The 19,131-nt window shown below is 49.8% G+C and overlaps 1 protein-coding gene across 4 annotated transcripts in view; it reads right to left on the bottom strand.

Annotated features, from left to right (window-relative positions):
• CHRDL2 (chordin like 2) overlaps positions 1 to 19,131 on the bottom strand; it is a 32,828-nt gene that overhangs the window by 12,445 nt on the left and 1,252 nt on the right. For all 4 annotated transcript variants that reach the window (XM_041729736.1, XM_041729734.1, XM_041729733.1 and 1 more), the window contains exons 2-4: positions 8,264 to 8,376; positions 4,514 to 4,607; positions 2,435 to 2,577 (exon numbers count right to left, since the gene is read on the bottom strand). In XM_041729736.1, the coding sequence (XP_041585670.1) occupies positions 2,435 to 2,577; positions 4,514 to 4,607; positions 8,264 to 8,376 (350 nt within the window). The remainder of the gene's footprint in view (positions 1 to 2,434; positions 2,578 to 4,513; positions 4,608 to 8,263; positions 8,377 to 19,131) is intronic.

The following is a 19,131-nucleotide window of genomic DNA, read 5'->3' on the forward strand; positions in this document are numbered from 1 at the left end:
CATCCTTTAGCTTCTAACACATTCTCAGACCCTGTCTCTCCCTAGGCTCTCTCAGCAGCCTGGTGAGGTGAGAGTCCTCCATCCCACAGATGAGGAGGGTCCAAAGAGGGGTCTGAACTGCCTGGAATCAGAGATGCAGCGCAGCAGAGGGGACTAGAACCCAGCCTGCAGGCTTTTCCTACTGAAATCCATATCCTCCTCCTCTGACCTGGAACAGGTAGACCAGTGAGAGGAGAGGGATCAGTGGGCTCATCATGTTGGGCTCATCTTTCTTTTACTGAAAACCCCAGGTCCCCATCTTCAGGGGCCAGCCTGGAGAGGCAGCACTGCAGAGGGAAGGGGAAGCCAGATGACCTTCGGTGAGTCACTTCTCTTCTCTGGGCCTCACTTTCCTCTTCCATGAAATGGGGGTGCTCCCATCTGGGTTGTGAAGAGCAAGTGAGGGGGTGGTTGTGAAAACCCTTTTTAAATAGGAAGGCACAAACATGGACCCCTGGGTGGCTCAGTGGTTGAGTGTCTGCCTTCAGCTCAGGTCATGATCCCGGGGTCCTGGGATCGAGTCCCACATCGGGCTCCCAGTGGGGAGCCTGCTTCTCTCTATGCCCATGTCTCTGCCTCTTTGTGTCTCTCATGAATAAATAAATAAAACATTTAAAATAAATTTTTTAAAAAGATTTTATTTATTCATTCATGAGAGACACAGAGAGAGAGAGAGAGAGAGGCAGTGACACAGGCAGAGAGGAAGCAGGCTCCGTGCAGGGAGCCTGATGTGGGACTCGATCCCGGGACTCCGGAATCACGCCCGGGGCCAAAGGCAGGCGCTCACCCGCTGAGCCACCCAGGTGTCCCTAAAATAAATAAATAAATTAAATAAACTGGAAGGCACGATATTCCTGGCAGGGAGTGATAATTACCTTGAGTCCCTTCCCTATTCCTTTTCAGTGAGTCTCAGTAGTTGGCCAGCAGTCAAGCCAGTCCCATTTAATAAACAAGGAGGAGAAGAAAGAAAGGGAGACCCAAGTATCCGAGAAGGGACAGGAATCACAAGAATGCTCTCACCACCCTCCTGACTTGCCATCACTTCTGTCTCTTCCCACAGGCTCCTCCTCACCCAGCCCCTTGTCTCTTTACAGGAAGCAGCACAATTCAGGGGGAGGGGACATGAATTTTGGAGTCATGTGGCCCCGCATCTGAATTCTGGCTCTGCCACTTAATTAGCTGTGTGACCTTAGGCAAGTTGCTTAACTGATCTGAGCCTCAGTTTCCTCATCTGAAAAATAAGAACAGTGCTTTTCTGCTCCTGGGGTCTTTGGGGGGCTGTTTATAAACACAAGACATCTCCATGCACTAGCAGGTATTAGAACACTGGAAGAGGCTCAAGTCCTGCAAAAACAATTGCTCTCTAGGTTGATTCGTAAGTGGTCACTCTTTATTATTTATAAGTTGTTTGCTCTGCAGCACAGATACTTTAAGATTCAGAATCTCAGACTCAGAGGATCCTCTCACTGAAAAGATGGGGACGCAGGCCCCAGAGAAGTAACTCAGTCAAGGTCACACAGGGAACCATGGCAGAGCTGGAACTCATACATGGGTTTCTGACATCAAATCTATGCCTCTTACCCTTGTGTCACTGCTAAATCAGAGAATTATTTTAAACAGGACATTGGAGATCACCTGGTCAGACTCCTCTCCACACTCAGAGGAACTGAGGCCCAGAGAAGTTTGATGAGCAGGTGAAGCAGAAATCAGGAGAGCAGGAGTTCTCCTGCCAATGCACAGATGAGCTGAACCCAAGGGTAAGAAAGACATGCTGAAAGCCATCTGTAAACCTATAGCAGAGCCACACTTGAGCCCACCAAGGAGGAGGCTAAAGACTTTCCAGATCAGCCCCTGCTTGGCTTCAGTCTCTGTCCCCTGATAATACTGCAGGGTCACTGCTGCCTGTTCCTAGGCTTGACTCTGATCACAGCAGGGGGAGTTTAAGCAACTTCAGATTAAATCAATTTGCAACAAGCAGTCTGACCCTGTCTCTGTACCCCAGGACTGATCATTCACTCATTCATGTATTCATTCAAAAATCATTATAGACATCTGTGTGCCAGGCCCTGGGAGCTGGCTGGTAGCAGAGGATACAAAAGTGAATTGGTTATGTTCCCTCTATTCAAGGAGTGCAGAGTCTACTGGGGAGAACAGAAATGGGCAAATGTGAGTACGAGGTAACGGTGCTATAACAGGCAGCTCAGGAGCACGAGGAAGCCCAGAGAAGGGCAGGACATTCCAGACCCCAGATGCTCCCTTCCCCTGGAGGCCATTCACTCTCACTTTGCTTTAACAGGGAGGAACAATCCCCCCCCACCCCCTCTCATACCACCCCACTGTGCTTTGCAGGCCTGTCTGTGCTGGCCTGTGCAAAAGAGAAGATGAAAGTTCTTACAGTACAGCTGCAGAGGACACACTGGTTGGGCAGGCGGGAAGGGAGCAGCTCATGGGCACTGAAGATCTCTCCGTGTTGGTACATGGTCCCATTGTGCTGGCAGTACTTTGGGGGGGCCCGGAGCCCAGAGGGGGTGTGAGGTTCTGCAGATGAGGGGGCAAGGGGAAGAGAAAATGAAGTTTCACAGCACTCCAAAAGGTTTGTTAAAATTAACTGGGCCACTTTACTGAAGATTCTGCATCTAATCCTATCTTGGGATTTAAACCAGACTCCAGCCTCAGCCTTCCCAGCCAGTCTTCATATTAGCTAATTGAGAGATCTCGCTGATACCTGCATCTCACCATGTCAATCCCTCTCTTGGGTCCCCACCATGGCCTTTCAGCCCCTCAGTGTCTGAGCTGGCCCTGACAAGAACAAGAAGGCAAGGCCAGAAGCCTCAGCCCCACTGAGCCCCATGTGGTGGGGACCTGTTCGTTCAACATTCAATGAGCATATCTATGAATCCCCTTTAGTGCCAGGTACTGTTCTAGGTGGTAGGGATACAGCAGGAAACAAAACAAAGTCTCACACAGAGCTATATCCTAGGGGAATCAGCTGGAATGATCTAGACTGTCCTGTGCTTGGTGTAAGCTCCATCATTCACTGGCCACCACAGCCCCATTCCTCAGCATCTGCCAATCAGCCAGTCCTCACCCTGCCAGGCAGTGGGGTAAGTCTCCAGTTTTGAGAGAACCTACTCATTCTCTCAAGACGCCTTCACTAAGCACCTTGTCTATACCAGGCATCAGGCTAAGCGTTGGGAATGGAGTGCCGAGTAAGACCCAGCCCCTCCCACCAGGAAACTCACAATCTAAGTGGGTAGAGAGACATTCTACAAGCAGTGACACTGTAGTAAGGGCTTGAGCAATGGAAGCACAGTTGTGGCACCACAGAGAAGTGGGGAGGGAAGTTGGTGGGAAGGCTTCCTGAAGGAGCTGATGGCTGAGCTGAGTCATGAAGAACATGTAGAGCCATAGAGCTGGGCAGGCAAAGGGGCAGGATGTGGAAACAGAGAGGCAGAGAGGAGCATGTACTGGGGAAGGGGCCTAGGCACAAAGTCAGCAAGGAGAGGTAAGGAAGGACTCCTGGAGTGAGCCTCTCCAAGGAGAAGGCATAATGCTCCCCTCGCCAGGCAGGGTGAAGCTCAAAGCCCCTGCTCCCCAAGGGAGCCCAGAGCCATGAATACCTATGACCCAAGTCAGAGCCATGGGGAGATCCTTTCTGGGGTCCCGCATGGAAAACAAACGTACTTGACACACATATTCCCCACAGGTCCCCAGCTCACCAGAAGACCCCTGGCTCCAGAGCCTGGAGCCCCATTTTATCACCTTCTTGATGCTTCTAAGCATTGATTCTCCTCTCAGCATCTCCCCGCTTCTAAGCTGGTCTCCCACTAGCTGCCCCTCACTGGCCATTTGGTTGCATATATACTTGGTTATGCTAATTCCTTCTCGGACCATTTCTCCTCTCCTCTCTTTTACCTTTGCTTCCTAGAATCCCAGTCTCAGAATCTCTTAGAACCTTAAAATCATAGAACCATAGGCATTCAGCATTAAGACACACAGAGTGCCTGAACTTCAGCACTGGGAGGAATCTTGGAGAACACGTACTCCAACTCCTTTGGTCATTCCCAGCCTCAGGGCCGTAATCCTGGCATCACCCTACAGCTCCTCCCAGCTCCTGCTCGCTCATCCCACTGACATGGGGCATGTCCACTCCCTCTAGCTCCGACCAGCCAGAGAGAGCTTGTAGTTCACATGTGCCATCCACAGGCCAAGCACACCCCTGTTTCCTTCAGCCACTTCCCACATTTTCTCCCTCTTCCTGCCAAGCCCAGCTACCTAAGAATGAGAAGACTGCGGCTACCCCAGCTTTCCTTGGGGATCCAGGATGTTTCTTCCTCTGAGTACCTTTGCCTCCTCGATACCTCTGATGGCTAGAGACTGCCCTCTCTCATTCCAGGTGCCTCCCTCAGCCAGAAGCCCTAATTGGGATTGGAGTAAGGATCAGTGGGCAAGGGGGAGGAAGGAGGCTACTCACCCACACACCGCGGACAGCACTGCTGTGGCTCGGTCACAGGTTGCGGGCAGTGGACAGGCGGGCAGTGGAGGCGGTAACAACTCACATGGGCACTCTGAAGGGGACACAGGGGAGTGGTCCTGATTCTAAGAGCCACTGCCTCCCACCCAAACCCGACCTCTCCCAAAACCCCATCCCCGCTGTGGGGCACTACACTCATTTTAAGCCTGTGACAGGACAGGATAAAAACAATCAATTCAATTTGTCAGGTCTCTCCCCTTCCCCAGCTCACATGCCCCACCATGGAGGAGGGGGTAGGGTACATGGATTTGCACAGATCCATGTCCATTTCCTGATGTTTGAGAAATAAGAGTAAAAGGCTGGAGTTACTTTGATGTTGATCTTCAAAGCCCTTAATAAAGTTTTTTTTTTCTGTAAAGCAAAAAAAAAAAAAAAAATCTTGACTGTTGTTATTTTAACTCTAGGACTTCATTCTTTTACCTCTGGGCCTGAGCTTCATGGCTAAGAGGGAAATGTGACACACGAGGGCCGGAGACAGGGATGGGGACATGATGAGATGCCTGATGTGGCGATGACTCAGGGCTTTGTGATCCACTCCCTGAATCTCTGAGAGGCTTGGGAAAACTTACAAGACGCTTTGGAGCTGGCACCAGAGTAGCAGGGGCCCAGAGTTCTTATGCTTTTTCAAGTACAGCAAATGGGGGAGAATGATACAGAGAAACTAAGAAAGAGAGAGATGAGCAGAAACAGAAGAACTGAAGGGAGAGAGGCCGCTGCTCCTTCTGGAGATGGTCCTAGCTTTCCAGACAGGATCTGTCAGCCCAACCTGGGCGTCCCACACCTTATTCTCCTCTCTGCTATAAGGGCCATTGCACTATGTTGTAATGAAACATTTACCTTGGTCTCGTCTATTCAATCACCAATTCCCAAGAACAAGGGCCATGCCTCATCTGTTCCTCTCTGAATTGTCAGCTCAGGGCCTTGCTCCGAGCTAGTGCCCATGCCAGTCTGAACGAAGGAGTGACTAAGTGAGAGCCAGGAGAGAAGTGAGAAAGGGCCTCTTGGTTAGATGAATGGAGCCAGCTTTGTTCAACTGTGAAGTTGGCAGGTTTGCTTCCAGCCCCCTGCCTACCGAGTTTCCCACAGCACCTCTTGCCCCACAGAAAACCCTAGACCAGCCTACAGGCCCTCTGGATCACTGCTTCCCAAGATGGCCAGATCACAGGGACTAATCACCACCAAGGGGCATCCCAAAGTCCATGGAATTGGTCTGAGTTCCAAAAGGGGCCTTCTAGAGGCCTGGCACACATGATACTTAATGTCTAGAGGGTGAACTGAGCCCCTCAAAAGAGTAACTAGGAGTTCAAGGAACTATGTAACCTGAAGAGTTAGAATTTCTCTCTTGATTCCAGTTTGGAAGTGCCTAGTTATAGAGATGATCAGCAACATGCAACCGGGAGTAAGGTGGGGACAGGTGAGGGGTTGAATGGGCAGGTGACTGGGCAAGAGGCCTGGCAGCCAGATCGCCTCTCAGGAAAGTCAGAACTACCATTTACTGGGTAGCAACTAGGTAGGGGCTGTATATTATACATAAATATATTATCTCTCTTCATCTTCTCAGCAGTCCTCGGGGTAGGTACTGCTATCCAAACTTTTGCAAGGAGATAAGAGCTTCTGTCCAAGAGGTTAAGTTGCCTAAGAGCACACAACAGATGAGCACTGTCTTCAGGGTCCATGTACTTTCCATGATGCTGGGCCACCTCTGGTGACTAAGGGGACTCATCCATTCACTCAGTATTTACTGCATGACTACCAGGTGCCAGGCCCTCTTCTAAGCTCTAGGGACACAGCAGTGAAACTGACACGGTTTTTGCTCTCAAACAACTTGTATCCTAGGAGCAGGACACAGACTATAAAAACTAAACAAGCAGGAACACGATCATTTCGGGTGTTAAATTTATGATACAAATAAAACAGGGGATGTGATTGAGTTAACGAAAATAGACTATTTTAGAAAGAGCTGTCACAGAAAGCCTCATGTATGGGATGAACTTTGAGATGGAAGGGACCTTTCCAGAGGAGGTCTTGTGGGGGAAGCATCCGGGTGGAGGAACAACCAGATAGGAGGTCTGAGAAAAAGGCAGAAGTCAGTTCATGCAGCCCCCAAAGCAGGAAATTTGAATTTTATTTTAGATGCAATGAGAAGCTACTAGGCTTTAAGAGTAGAATATAACACGATCAATTTTATGTTCAGAAACGATCATCCTAGCTGCCATGTGGAGGAAGGACTTAGGAAATAGGGAGACCCATTGGGAGGCTGATACAGCAGCCCAGGGAGAGATGAAGGTGGCTTTTATTAGAGGAGTGGTGATGGTGGAGAGAAGTGGAGGGATTCGGGGTATATTTTGGAGATACCACCATAGTCTCTTGGGTTGGGGAAACTGTGTATGTGGGAACTCTGGGAAGCCGGGGAGAAATGAATTGACTCCAGTGGATCACAAAACTTGGACTTTGTCAACTGGACTGCACGATACGTCTGGAATTTTCTGTTGGTTTTCTTCCTGTTCTCTGGCTCTATTTCATAAAGTTCTTTTTGTAAAGACTGATTGGCCTCAGATGTGCTAAGGAGAACCAAGTAGAAGCAGTTGTGAGTGGCTATGTCGCCACTGGCACCAGCGTTCTGCCTGGGGCCAACATGGTAGAAGCAGTAGATCAGAGGGAAAGATCCTAGGAGGAATGAAACCCCAGTGATCAGATCAGGAGAGGGGCTGGTCCACCCCCCTTCACCTCCCAGTGTCTTCTCAGAAGCTCTTCTCTGCTCTCACTCTGACGATTGTCTTAACAAGGGAGACTTTTACAGGCCTCCTGCATTCCTCTCTTGGCTTTGTGCAGGAAAAGACAGGCACCAAGAGGCTGGTTCCAGGTAGGAGCCAGGTACCCTGTCCCCCCAACCACCAGCACCCAGAGAGAGCTGAGGATATTACATCAACCAGACTGGGCCCCAGGCAGCTGAACCAGAGCTGAGGGTGTTTTAAGCCTCCCAAATCACTCTGTCTCCATCCTCATCCCTGGCCAGAGAACTCTAGACCTGGGGGTCTTATTTATTCCACCTAGTTGACAGTACAAGGCTCTGTGGAGGTTGCCGCGGTGGAGTTGGAAGGGGGAGACAGAGGTGAACAAGAAGATCTGGTCTCTGCGCCAGTCTGTTCAGCCTCCCGCGGGACTCCGAATCCAGCCTCAGTGAATGCCCAGTCAGACCTGCTCTCAAAGGGCTGTGACTGACAGATCTAGGAGGGGCTGTACCTGACAGACACAGGTAACTGTTACACTTGGCCAACAGGGATCAGGAGGGAAGGACAGGGAAATGTATGTAGCACCCCAGAAGAAGACACCCTTGCAAGTGAGGCATTAAATAAGGTTAATGGTGAGGGCGGCATTTGGGTGAAGCCTTCCTTGAAGAATTGATATTTGAGCCAGTGGCCTTGGAAGAACATATCCTAAGGCAGGATGGCAAGAGAAGTGGCTGGAGGAAATGGCACAAGGAAAGGAAGGAGTGGGAGGTCAGGACAGAGTGGCTCTTGTCCTGGGACACAGGCACGGTGTGACTTATCTCTGGGAGGTGCACAGTAGCTCCCACGTATTGAGTGCTTGCTGCTGAAGTGCCACGGCCCCACCCTCCCTCTGGGGTGACCCCTCTGGGGTCTCCCAGACATACCTCTCCCAGGTGGCCACGTGGCCAGAGGAACTTACTTCAGAGCAAGTACAGCGCAGGCAATACATCAGGCCCTGTGGCTCCAAGTAGGGGTGCCAGCTCTCACCGGGGGCATATCTCTTCCCGTGGAAGAAGCAGAACAGGTCTGGACCTGGCAAACCAACCAGTGCTTTGTCAGTCCCAGGAGGCTCCAGCCCAAAGACCCTGCTTCATCCCTCCTTCTCTCTGGCTCTAGGTAGGATGTCACCTGGACCAGACAGGCGAAAGAGAACCTCCCAGGTGTGCTCTCCCAGTGAGGCGCCCAGAATATCTGAGCTTGTCAGCTTGACTACACTCTTGCTGAGTGACTATGACCGTGTCACTGCCCCTTTCTGAACCTTAGCACTTCTCTCATAGGGCAGTTAGAAAGATCAAACAGTCAAAGTGCTTACAGATTTAAATTGTGGTATAACTGTTATTAGATGGATGATCCGAGGCCCCAGAGGACAAATTACACCTTTATGGTCACATAGGAAGTCAGTCACCAAGCAGGGATGATAGTCCTCGTCTCCTGACTCAGTCCAGTACTCCTTTTGCCCTCACAATCACACTAGCTTCCTTTCCCTTGGTCCCATTTTGCTTATTTATTTACTGCATCTCTGCACACACTACAGACACACACACACCCTTCCCACTGCTGACCCTCTCTCTACTCACACACACATGTGAACATACGTATACACAGGCACACCTTCTCTCTGGATCCTTTTTCAATAAAGCTGCTCAGAGCAGCTTTCCTGCTTTCACAGTGTACTGTGTCCTTATAGTTCAGGGAGCTGTGATGAGAGTGTTTGAACTGGGAAAACAAGGACGGCCTAGCCAAAGGTTCTTAGAAAGCTGGCTTTTTTTTTTTTTTTTTTTAAAGATTGTATTTATTTATTTGACAGAGAGAGAGAGCACAAGCAGGGGGAGCAACGGGCAGAGGGAGAGAAGCAGGCTTCCCGCTGAGCAGAAAGCCCAGTGTGGAGCTAGATCCCAGGATCTTGGGATCATGATCTGACCTGAAAGCAGATGCTCAACGAAATGAGCACCCAGGCGTCCCAGAAAGCTGACTTTTAAATATCCTTAAAGATGGTCATCGCTATGACTATGACTGCATATCAATTGATCATTTTTGTGATCTGCATATCAGTTGTCAATATGTAGGTGAAGGCTTCTAAGAACGATTGAGGAATGGTTGTTTCCTTAGGCTAGATACCTCTCCTGAAATCCTGCTTTCCTGAAACCCCCTCTTTCACTTCTCACAGCCAATCAGCCACCCAGGCTGCCCCGCCTCTTACAGATCACCACCAAAGGCGTGGGTGAGGGCTCCAGGCCAGGCCCTATCCCTGCCACTCCTCCTCCTCACAGGTAGCCAGTGATTTTTTTACAAGCCAGAGGGGATGCTATCATTACTTACAGGAAAACTCTACATTACCTAAGAACAAGCTCTAGGGTGGAAGTAGGATGCTTAGCACAAGCTAAGTGTCTGCAAAGATTTGTGGGATTGAGTGAGCCTGAGATATGGAAAAAGGAGCCAACATTTATTGACTATCTTCTCTTTACATAAATTACTTAATTACCCCACTGACATTATTATTTTGAGCATGAAATTGGATAATGCTTGTCGAGGGCTTACTCAGCCTAGTTCCTGACACTTGTTGAATCCTATTATTATGATAATTGTGGTAACAATGACCCTGCAAGATGGGTCATCTTGAAAAAGCTGGATCTTGTCCCTCTAAGCAGGGTCATTGGGACTGTTACCATCATTATGAGAAAACCAGATGGAAAAACTGAGGATCTGGCACCTAAGTGCCTTGCCCAGGCCGTCTAGCTCGTGATCTGAACCCAGAACTTCACTCCAAGGCAGAATTCCTTGCAGATCACCTCCCTCCTCCATGGCTTTTTGCCCAATCTCACGGTCTAGAGGCTTCTCTCTGCCTCAGTGGCCACCATACCCTAGTCCCTATTTTCTTTCCTAATCCCCTCCGGGTCTAGAGTCTAGAGGTTGCCTTTCACACTTCCTCCTGCCCACTTTCTAGAGTCTCACACTTTCTGAATCTTTCTTGCAGGCAGGATTTCCTCTCAGTGTTGGGGGTGGCCTGGGGTGCAGGCTGGCACACACCTCCAAAGGAGAGGAGCTCTGGGAGCTCATTCCTAACCTTTAGAAAGATTCCCCTGTAAGAGACTGGAAGTGGCCTGCCCCTGGCTCCTTGCACTGCTCCTGGCCTGCCCCTGGCTCCTTGCCCTGCTCCTGTTCTCTCAGTGGGCCTCCCTGAACAAAGATTTGCGGCATGGTCATGGTCCACGATGCTCTCAGTCTGCTTCAGTGGCCACTGGGGACCATAGGAGCACATGGCTTAGCTCCCTCCCTGCCCCCTCCCCTGCTCCCCAAAGCAGAGCGGGGATCAGACAGCAGATTTATTTCCCAGCAAGGCCCAGGCTGGCCCGTATCAAATGAGCTGTGTTTATCTCTCAGCCTCTGCTGGCAGAGAGGGCGGGACACAGCCCCAGCTGGGGTGCTTGTCAGAGCCAGCCCAACTCTCCAAGGACTGAATAATGTCTTTCTTCCTTGGTCCCCTCCCCCCACCAGGGAGGGGCCGATTGCGACACGACCACCTTCCTGGGGGCGGCCCTGTGGCCTGGCTCCTGTGCCAGTTGGCACCCCAACCTCTCGCTGCCTGCTCAGAGCCTGGAGACAGAGAAAATGTCTTAGCCCATGCCCAGGCCAGGAGGCTGCTTGCCCCACCAACAGACCTGGCAGCAGCTGAGAACATTGGGGGCCTGGCAGGCTGGTCCCTCAACCCCAGGGGGCCTCCTGCAGCCACAGCCACAGCACACCACACCCTCCAAGATGAGAGGCACAAGGAAGGGTGGCATTGCCTGGGGTTCCCTCTTATGCTAGGGAGATGAGTGCCCAAAGCTATGCCAAAGCCAGGGGGAAGGAGGAATGGCCAGGCCTCGGTGGCTCCATCCCTGCAGTTCTGGCATTAGCCCTGATCCTTGCTAATGGCCGGTGGATGGAGCTCTAGCTCCTTATGCCACGAATTCACTGTGTGAATGAGGAATGAGGAAGACTTTTCTTTCTCTGATCCTTCAGTTTCTCCCCTGCAAAATAAGGGGGAAGGTGAACTTTGATCTCCAAAGGTTTCTGAACAGATACTGATTATGAATCCATGATTTCATAATCCTAAGACTCCAAAGCTCTAGGTTTCTAAGATTCAAGACTTGAGAATTCTGTGCTTCCAAGAGCCTACATTCCATGATAACATGAAGCTTCTAGAACTGCATGATTTTGTGGTTCTGAGATTTGATCATTTCAAACTTCCATGATTTAAGATATATTGAGGGTCTCCTATAGGGTCTCCTATACCCATCAGTATATGAGTATAGGAGACCATCCTGGTTCTCAGAAGCTCCAACGTAGGCTAGGATAAGGTTCAGGGAGCCAGTGGGGGCTGATCTGAGTGGCATGAAGAAGGAGGCAAAGCATGTCTCTCACATCCCCTCCCTTCCCATCTATTCCTTTTGGTCTTCTCTGACCTTCCATACCTGCCCTTGGTCCTGCCCTTTCCACCCATATGCATCATCCCATCCATCTGCACCCACATCCCTCTTCCCAACTCAGGGGGGCACCTTCTCTCAGGTATCTTTAGAAGTTAATGGTCCTTAGCAGTGATATTTAATCCAGGAAAAAGACAGTAGTGGAGGAAGTTTTCATTTGAAAAGGACAATTGGCCCTGCTCCGGCTTAAGATAGCGAAAAATTAAAGTTGGACAGGTCTCTTGCCCCTCAGAACCCCTTACTCAGTGGAGGTATGCATATAGTCCAAAGACTCTGGCTTTGGAATCAGATAGGTAGGGGCTCTGATTGGTTTTGGGTTTTATTTTATCAAGTGAGGGGCAGGGGGAGAAGTAGAGAGATAGACTCTTAAGCATGGAGTCAGAGGCAGGGCTTGATCTCACAACCCTGGAATCACGACCCTGAGATCATGACCTGAGTCAAAACCAAGACTGAGACACTTAACCAACTGGGCTACCCAAGCACCCCAGATCTGACTTTTATCTGCAGCCTGAGTTTAGATAAGTTACTTATTCACTCTAGGCCTCAGTTTCCATAGCTGTCAAATGGGATTAGTAATAATCTCTACCTCTCTGGATTATTGTAGAATTAAATCAGATAACATATGTAATATACCTAGCACCTGACACATATTAGATGCTCAATTAAATGGTAGGCTATAAAACAAAAAGTGGATCTGGGTTTTGACTACAAACTACCCTATCAGCTTTTACTTCCATAGTTCTATGGGCAGCCCCCAGGCACCCATTAGGTTTTGAACATCATGGTAACTGCCACTGAGGTAAACCTCTCAGGTGTCATTTATAACCTTACCAACTCTGTTTCCTGTGGCTCCCCACACTCTCCTAGCTGCAGTCACAAGCCGGACTCCCTCAGCACCCCCTGGGCTTACATAGACCTCAGGGCCGGGATATAGAAATCAAAGTGGAGGGGTAAGGGGCTGGAGATCAGGCTGGAGAGGGAGGGAGAGGCTCAGGAAGGGCCTTGAAAGCCCAGAGGGCAAAAGAAAGCCCTGCAAAAGTTTTAAACCAGGGTGTGCCTGTGGTCATATTTGCATTTACCATAATCACTGTGGCCACAGGAGTGGAGAAAGGATTGGAGCAGTTGGAGGGCAAAACTGGAGACAGAGAGACCATGGGAGGTTGTTGCAGAGAGGTTGTTGCAGTCACTGGTTTGAAAGCATGCTGGCCTGAGCCAAGATGGAAGCAGTACCCACGGGTAAAATGCAGATTTGGGGAATACTTTGGAAATGTGGTGGGTGAGCTCTGGGGCAGGCTGGAAACAAGTTGGGGAGGGAAAAGGAGTAGTCTAGGATGTGGTTGCGGCTTCAGGCAGGTGGCGTGGAGCACCTGACACGCCAAGCAGGGATATTATCATGAGTTAAAATAGCTTATCATCGGGGATCCCTGGGTGGCTCAGCAGTTTAGTGCCTGCGATTGGCTCAGGGCATGATCCTGGAGACCCGGGAACAAGTCCCACATTGCTCCCTGCATGGAGCCTGCTTCTCCCTCTGCCTGTGTCTCTGCTCCTCTCTCTCTCTCTCTCTGCATATGTCTCCCATGAAGAAATAAATAAATAAAATCTTTTTAAAAAAAGGATAGCTTATTATCATTAGGAATAGTACTATTACTTCCTGCTCTTCACTCAGTTATGGAGCTTCTGTGTATCAGGTCTTATGCATGTTGGTGGGCCTGGGCTATGACTTAGTAAGACACAGTCCCCATCCTCAAGGAGTTCACAGACTTATGAAGAATATGGATGGATAAAATACAGTTGACCCTGAACAATATGGGTCTGAACTGTGCGGGTCCACTTGTTAGTGGATTTTTTACAGTACAGTACTGTACCTGTATTTTCTCTTCCTTATGATTTTCTTCATAACATTTCCTTTTCTCTAGCTTACTTGATGTAACATACAAGATACAGATTAATCCACTATTTATGTGACTGGTAAGGCTTCAAGTCAACAGGAGGCTATCAGTTAGTTATTAAGTTTTAAAGGGGAGTCAAAAGTTACGTGCAGATGTTTGACTGTGCCGGGGTTGGTGCCCCCAACCCCCACATTGCTCAAGGGTCAGCTATACATCAGTGTGGCAAGTTCTATTATAGTGGAAGCACAGAGTCTTTAGGGAAGGCTTCCCTGAGAAGATGCCTGAGGTACATCTTGAAGTAGTTAACCAGGTGCAGACAGAGGGGAAGGGCCTGTCTGGCAAAGGGAGCTACACAGCCAAGGCACAGAGGTGGGGGTGACTGTGGTTCATGCAAGGCCGCTCATGGCGGGTGGCTGGCATGTGCTAGCGCCCCTCCTTGCCTGAAGCGTCCACTTGGAGAGGCCACAGCCACAGCTCTTCCCTAGCTTGATACTGGCTTAAAGTGATTGGACTTGGCTGATCTCCTCTGAATTGGGGGGCAGCGGTGTTTACTAGACAGACTCTGAATGTTATCATGTCACCCCAGTCTGTTAAGCACTGGCTCTTGCCTGCTTTTCCAGCAATACTCTCAGTGGAGGCCTTGTTTTCAGCCTCACCTCCTCTTGCTGAATTTCTCACCCCACCAGGCTCTTTCTCACGTCCCTTCCTCCCGCGCTGTTTCCTCCCCACCTTGGAATGTGATTCTCCATCTCCACGTTTGGCCAGCTCATTCCCGTTCTTCAAAAGCCTGCCCAGATGCCACCCTGTTGATGAAGCTGCCCCATCCTTCCAGGCCAGCAGCCTCGGGCTCCCATGGAACTAAGTTCAGCCCTCTATGACAACTCTCATCACGGGATCGGGAGTACTGACTAAGTGCATTCTTCTTCCTTACTACACTCTGAGCTTCTTGAGAGCAGGAACCGTATCTCATTCATTCATGTATCTCCAGTGCTCTGCGCAGCCCCTACACAGAGTTGGCGCTCCATAAATGAACGCGCTGTGAAAGAATGAAGGGTCAAGGGAGAGGGGAGGTTCTGGATGTATGGCCCTTGATCCTGGAAACCTCTAACAAGAAGAATGCTTCATTCATGTGATAAGGCCTTGCCACCTACCAGGAATTGGCTCTTGACCTCTCCTTTCCAACTCTCATCACCTGAACTCCCAAATCAAACACCATATACAGAAAGGTCAGGAGCCCAGGCAGGGGAGGGGATGAACAAGCCCATGATCTTCACATGTAAGTAAAAATTTCCAATTTGTCCCACCCAAGGCCATCCCACAGTCCACAATGAAACTGTTAGACTATGATAAAGGCCCTCAGAGGAGATAGTTAGGAGTGGGTGGTAGGACTGGGAATTCTTCCAGCAATAAGCAGAAGAGACAACCAAGAAAGAAGCTCCTGGGCTGTGGGGGAAGCTGGAGAGGACCAGGGGGCTTGAGATGTGAGGAGAGAGGCCCAGGACTATGGCTGGTCCCCAGCCTACGAGGACCTGAGCAAGCCAGCTGCAGAGGAATGTGAGCATGTTCACATCTTTTCCCTTGTGCCCACACAGGCATACTTTATTTCTTTATAGTTCCCATTCACACAAACCTGCTTCTCTCTAAGACACAAGCTCTGCTCTGGGCTCTGGCACCCAATGGGGGAGGCCTCCTAAGGGAATCAGAAGTGAAAACCTCAGATTCTTAGGAGCTAAGCTGTGTGATCAAGGGAAAAGGCCCTCACTTCTCTGAACCTGACTCGTCTTCTCTGGCACATGACAGATGTTCAGGAGCATAGAAGGACCACAAAGGAGAGGACCGTCAAACCAGGAAAGACAGGGCAGCCTGGTGGTACAGCAGTTTAGTGCCGCCTCCAGCCCGGGGTGTGATCCTGGAGACCCGGGATCGAGTCCCACGTCGGGCTCCCTGCATGGAGCCTGCTTCTCCCTCTGCCTGTGTCTCTGCCTCTCTCTCTGTGTGTGTCTCTCATGAATAAATAAATAAAGATCATTAAAAAAAAAAACAAAAAACAGGAAAGACAGCTCTCCTACTGGCAACGGTTAGGGGGCAGAGAGGAGACTATTTTCTTCTGCCTCGGACATCTACATTTAGATCTGCAAAATCTTGGAAAGTTAGGGGCTGAGAGATGATATCCAATCCTTTATTTTACAGATGTGGAAACTGAGTCCTAGAAGACGGACTAGGACTTGCCTAAGATCGATTTGTGCCAGCGCAAACTCCAACAGTCTTCAGATCTAAGGGGGCAGAACCAGAAGAAATGGCTTTAAATTGAACACAAAAGGATCCAGGTGAGACATAAGGAAGAATCCTGACTATAAGAATGGGTGTCAGAAAAAGACTGGAGCGGCCTTCTCTGGTATGGGATGGGATCCTGTTCAGGAGGTTGCCTGAAATGATCTCTGCACTTCACCTCCCAGAGGGCAGCGCTCTCACACCAGTCCTTCTCTTTGGGAGCCCAAGGGATTCAGGATCCCTCTCCCAGAGACCGGCGCCATGGCTAGTGGCTGGGGGAACTTGAGAGGCCAGTCCTAGAACAGGTGCAACAGCTGGAAATAACTGCAGCTGTTGCCCGGCTCCTGCTCAGCAGCCTGCTAGCCAGTGAGTAAGACAGAGACCTCTACTGGTGGGAGAAAGGAGGTGCAGAACCACCTAGACAGACCCAGAGAGGGCCCTGCCTGGAGCCGGATAGCAAGCCTTCACTCAAGTGCCCCCCACCCCAATGTACACCTGGACTGGAAGATGGGATGCAACTAAGCTGAACAGCAGGGCAAGGTCTCTACTGGTGGGTCTCCCTCCAAACCAACCGTTCTAGGCCTTCTGGGTTCACTTTCCTGGGGTCTGAGGATCGGATCTACTCTTCCCTAGCAGGGCAAGAGTATCAGGCTGTAGATTGAAACTCCCCCAACTTCCTTTTCAAAAGCCCACAGCAGACTCAGAAGCGAGGCAACAGCATCTTCGGATCCTAGAGTCTTAGAATCATGAGATGTTAAAGCCAGAATTGTTCTCAACGATTGTCTATTTGGGAGAACCATCTCTCTTTACAGCTGGGAAAACCGAGGGGCAAAGAAAGGCAACTTGTCTGGTGTCACAGTTGGAATTAGTAGCAGAGCCAGGCTGAAGCCCTGACCTTCTGACTCCAATTTGTCCTCTATACCACATCATATGATGGGAGCTCCCTTCCTGCCCCATCTCTGCTTCTGCAGTCTGGGATGCTGTCACCTGGGAACAGAAGCTTTGATTCCCACTGTACACATAGCTCTTGGAGAGAGGATATAGAGTTTGATGTTTCTACTTGATAACTGTCTCCCAAAAGCAGGATTGGACAGTGGGAAGGAAGAGAAAGCAGAAGCATGCCAGATACCCTAAACAGTGGGAGCAGTGGGGAGCTGAACAATCAGTAAAGGAAGAGCATGATAGAGAGGCACTGACATAAGAGAAAGAGCACTGGAGAGAGAGTCAGGATACTACGCAGGTCCTCATTCCACAGAGGGATGGGTGCCCAAACTAACATCATGCATGTATGTGGCTCTGCCTGGGATTGAGATCAGTATCAGTTAGTGACCAGGTCATGGACCTAGAATGGAATCAGGGTTCAATCTGTGGTCAGAGTTTTGAGGATCAGGGCTCAGCCTGTGGCTGGAGTTGAGACTCAGTCCTCGTTGAACTCAATCTGTGGCTGGAAACAGAGCCAAGGACAGAATAACCTTTGTTTGACCAGCCTTGCATTGTAACTGAGGAGCAAACTGCTCTGTGTGCTCACAGGCCTTTGGCATTTCTGTAGGGCCGAGCCACCTCAGGAGTCTGACATGATGCAGACTTGAGAATTCCCATCTGTTGGCACCACTAATGAAAGCACCCAAGGTGTCGCCAGGAGGTTTATTATGCACAACAGGCCTGGGATCTTACTTGGACTAAGACAAGGACCTTCATAAGAGACCCCCAAATAGGACCCTTGCAAATGACTATAGAATAGGATTGTTCCTAGATTCATGGATTGACAGCACTAGACAAAGTGAAGCTCAGAGAAGGGAACTGATTTGTCCCAATTCACACAACCATTAAGTGACAAATCTGTTATTATTTTCTTTAACAAATTTGCCGTGTGAACTTGGGCAAGTCATTCCCATTTCCTGGGCTTCAGTACAGATAGGAAAATTGCACGTAGGAGCAGATGATTTTCAAAGCTCTTTCAGCTCTGTCATCCCCAAATCTGAACACATCCCTCTGAATGCCAGTCCACCTCACCTTAATTCAAGTCTGCTCTGAGTTGTTCTCTTGCACATCTGGAAGCTAAGCTCCAGGCTGTAGGACCCAGTGAGAGGTATGGGCCTGAAGGCCGGTGGAGGCACAGCGGAAGGAGACTGAAGTGGCTTAGGTGGCCAGGGAAAGTGTGTTGGAAGAAGTGTGACCCAGCAAGGTGATGAAGGGCTGCCAAGATATGGGAGGTCCACAGAAGGGGTGTGGGTAGGACATTAGCAATCATGCACAACGATCTGATTCTGGGCCACCTTTCAGAGATGCATCGAGAGCAACAATGTCTGGAGAAAAGCCTTGGAGGCTAAGAATGATGAGCCAAGAGGAAGGGAGGCGGGCAGGGAGGGCATTCTGTGGTAAGTCCCTTTTAAAATGTTAGGAGGAAACCTCCAGGGCCCAGGGAAAGGGAGGAGACATTTACTGAGTGCTAGGCATTGTGCTAGCTAATTTAACACAGTCCCCTCCTTTAATCCTCCCAAGAACTCTTTGGGTTCCAGGTACCATCTGTGCCTTAGATGAAGAAATTGAGGCTCAGAGAAGTTGGGACTTATGAAAAGTCACACAGCTGCTAAGGGGCAGTGGCAGGACTTGAACCCAACACTGAGTTCTTTCCATTACTTGTTGCTAAGGACTTCTATGAGTCTCATGCTGCTGGCAGCCCAGAGACGACCAGACATGCAGCTTGCCCTCACAAGCAGAGACAAGAATGAAACAAAATCCAGCACCACCAGCTCCAGAAAGTCACGTGCAAAAGAAAGGCAGCAAAAGAAAGGGGAGCTGAGCTGTGGAGAGGACAGAGCGCTACTGGGGCTTGGGAAACCGGGGTCTTCATCCCAGGCTCTGTGCCGGGTAACCTGGAGCAAACTCTTGCCCCTCCTCGTCCTCAGTTTCTTTATCAGGTATTTTAGGATTTGAACTAAGCTCCTTCCTTCTCATTAAGTGAATCTTTGGTTTTGTTTTCCATCCTCACAGGATTCCCCCAAGAGACTGGGGATGGGGAGGGGGTCTGCTGGCCTCTTGCAGGGACAGGGGGAAACTGAGGTCCGGAGAGATTACATAAACTTAGGTATATATGCTCTAAGTGGAGAAGTATGAATTAGGGGACTGATATTTTTAAAGATGCTACCATGTACCAGCTA

Source organism: Vulpes lagopus, chromosome 15 (assembly GCF_018345385.1).
Source record: "Vulpes lagopus strain Blue_001 chromosome 15, ASM1834538v1, whole genome shotgun sequence".
Classification (NCBI taxonomy): Eukaryota; Metazoa; Chordata; class Mammalia; order Carnivora; family Canidae; genus Vulpes; species Vulpes lagopus.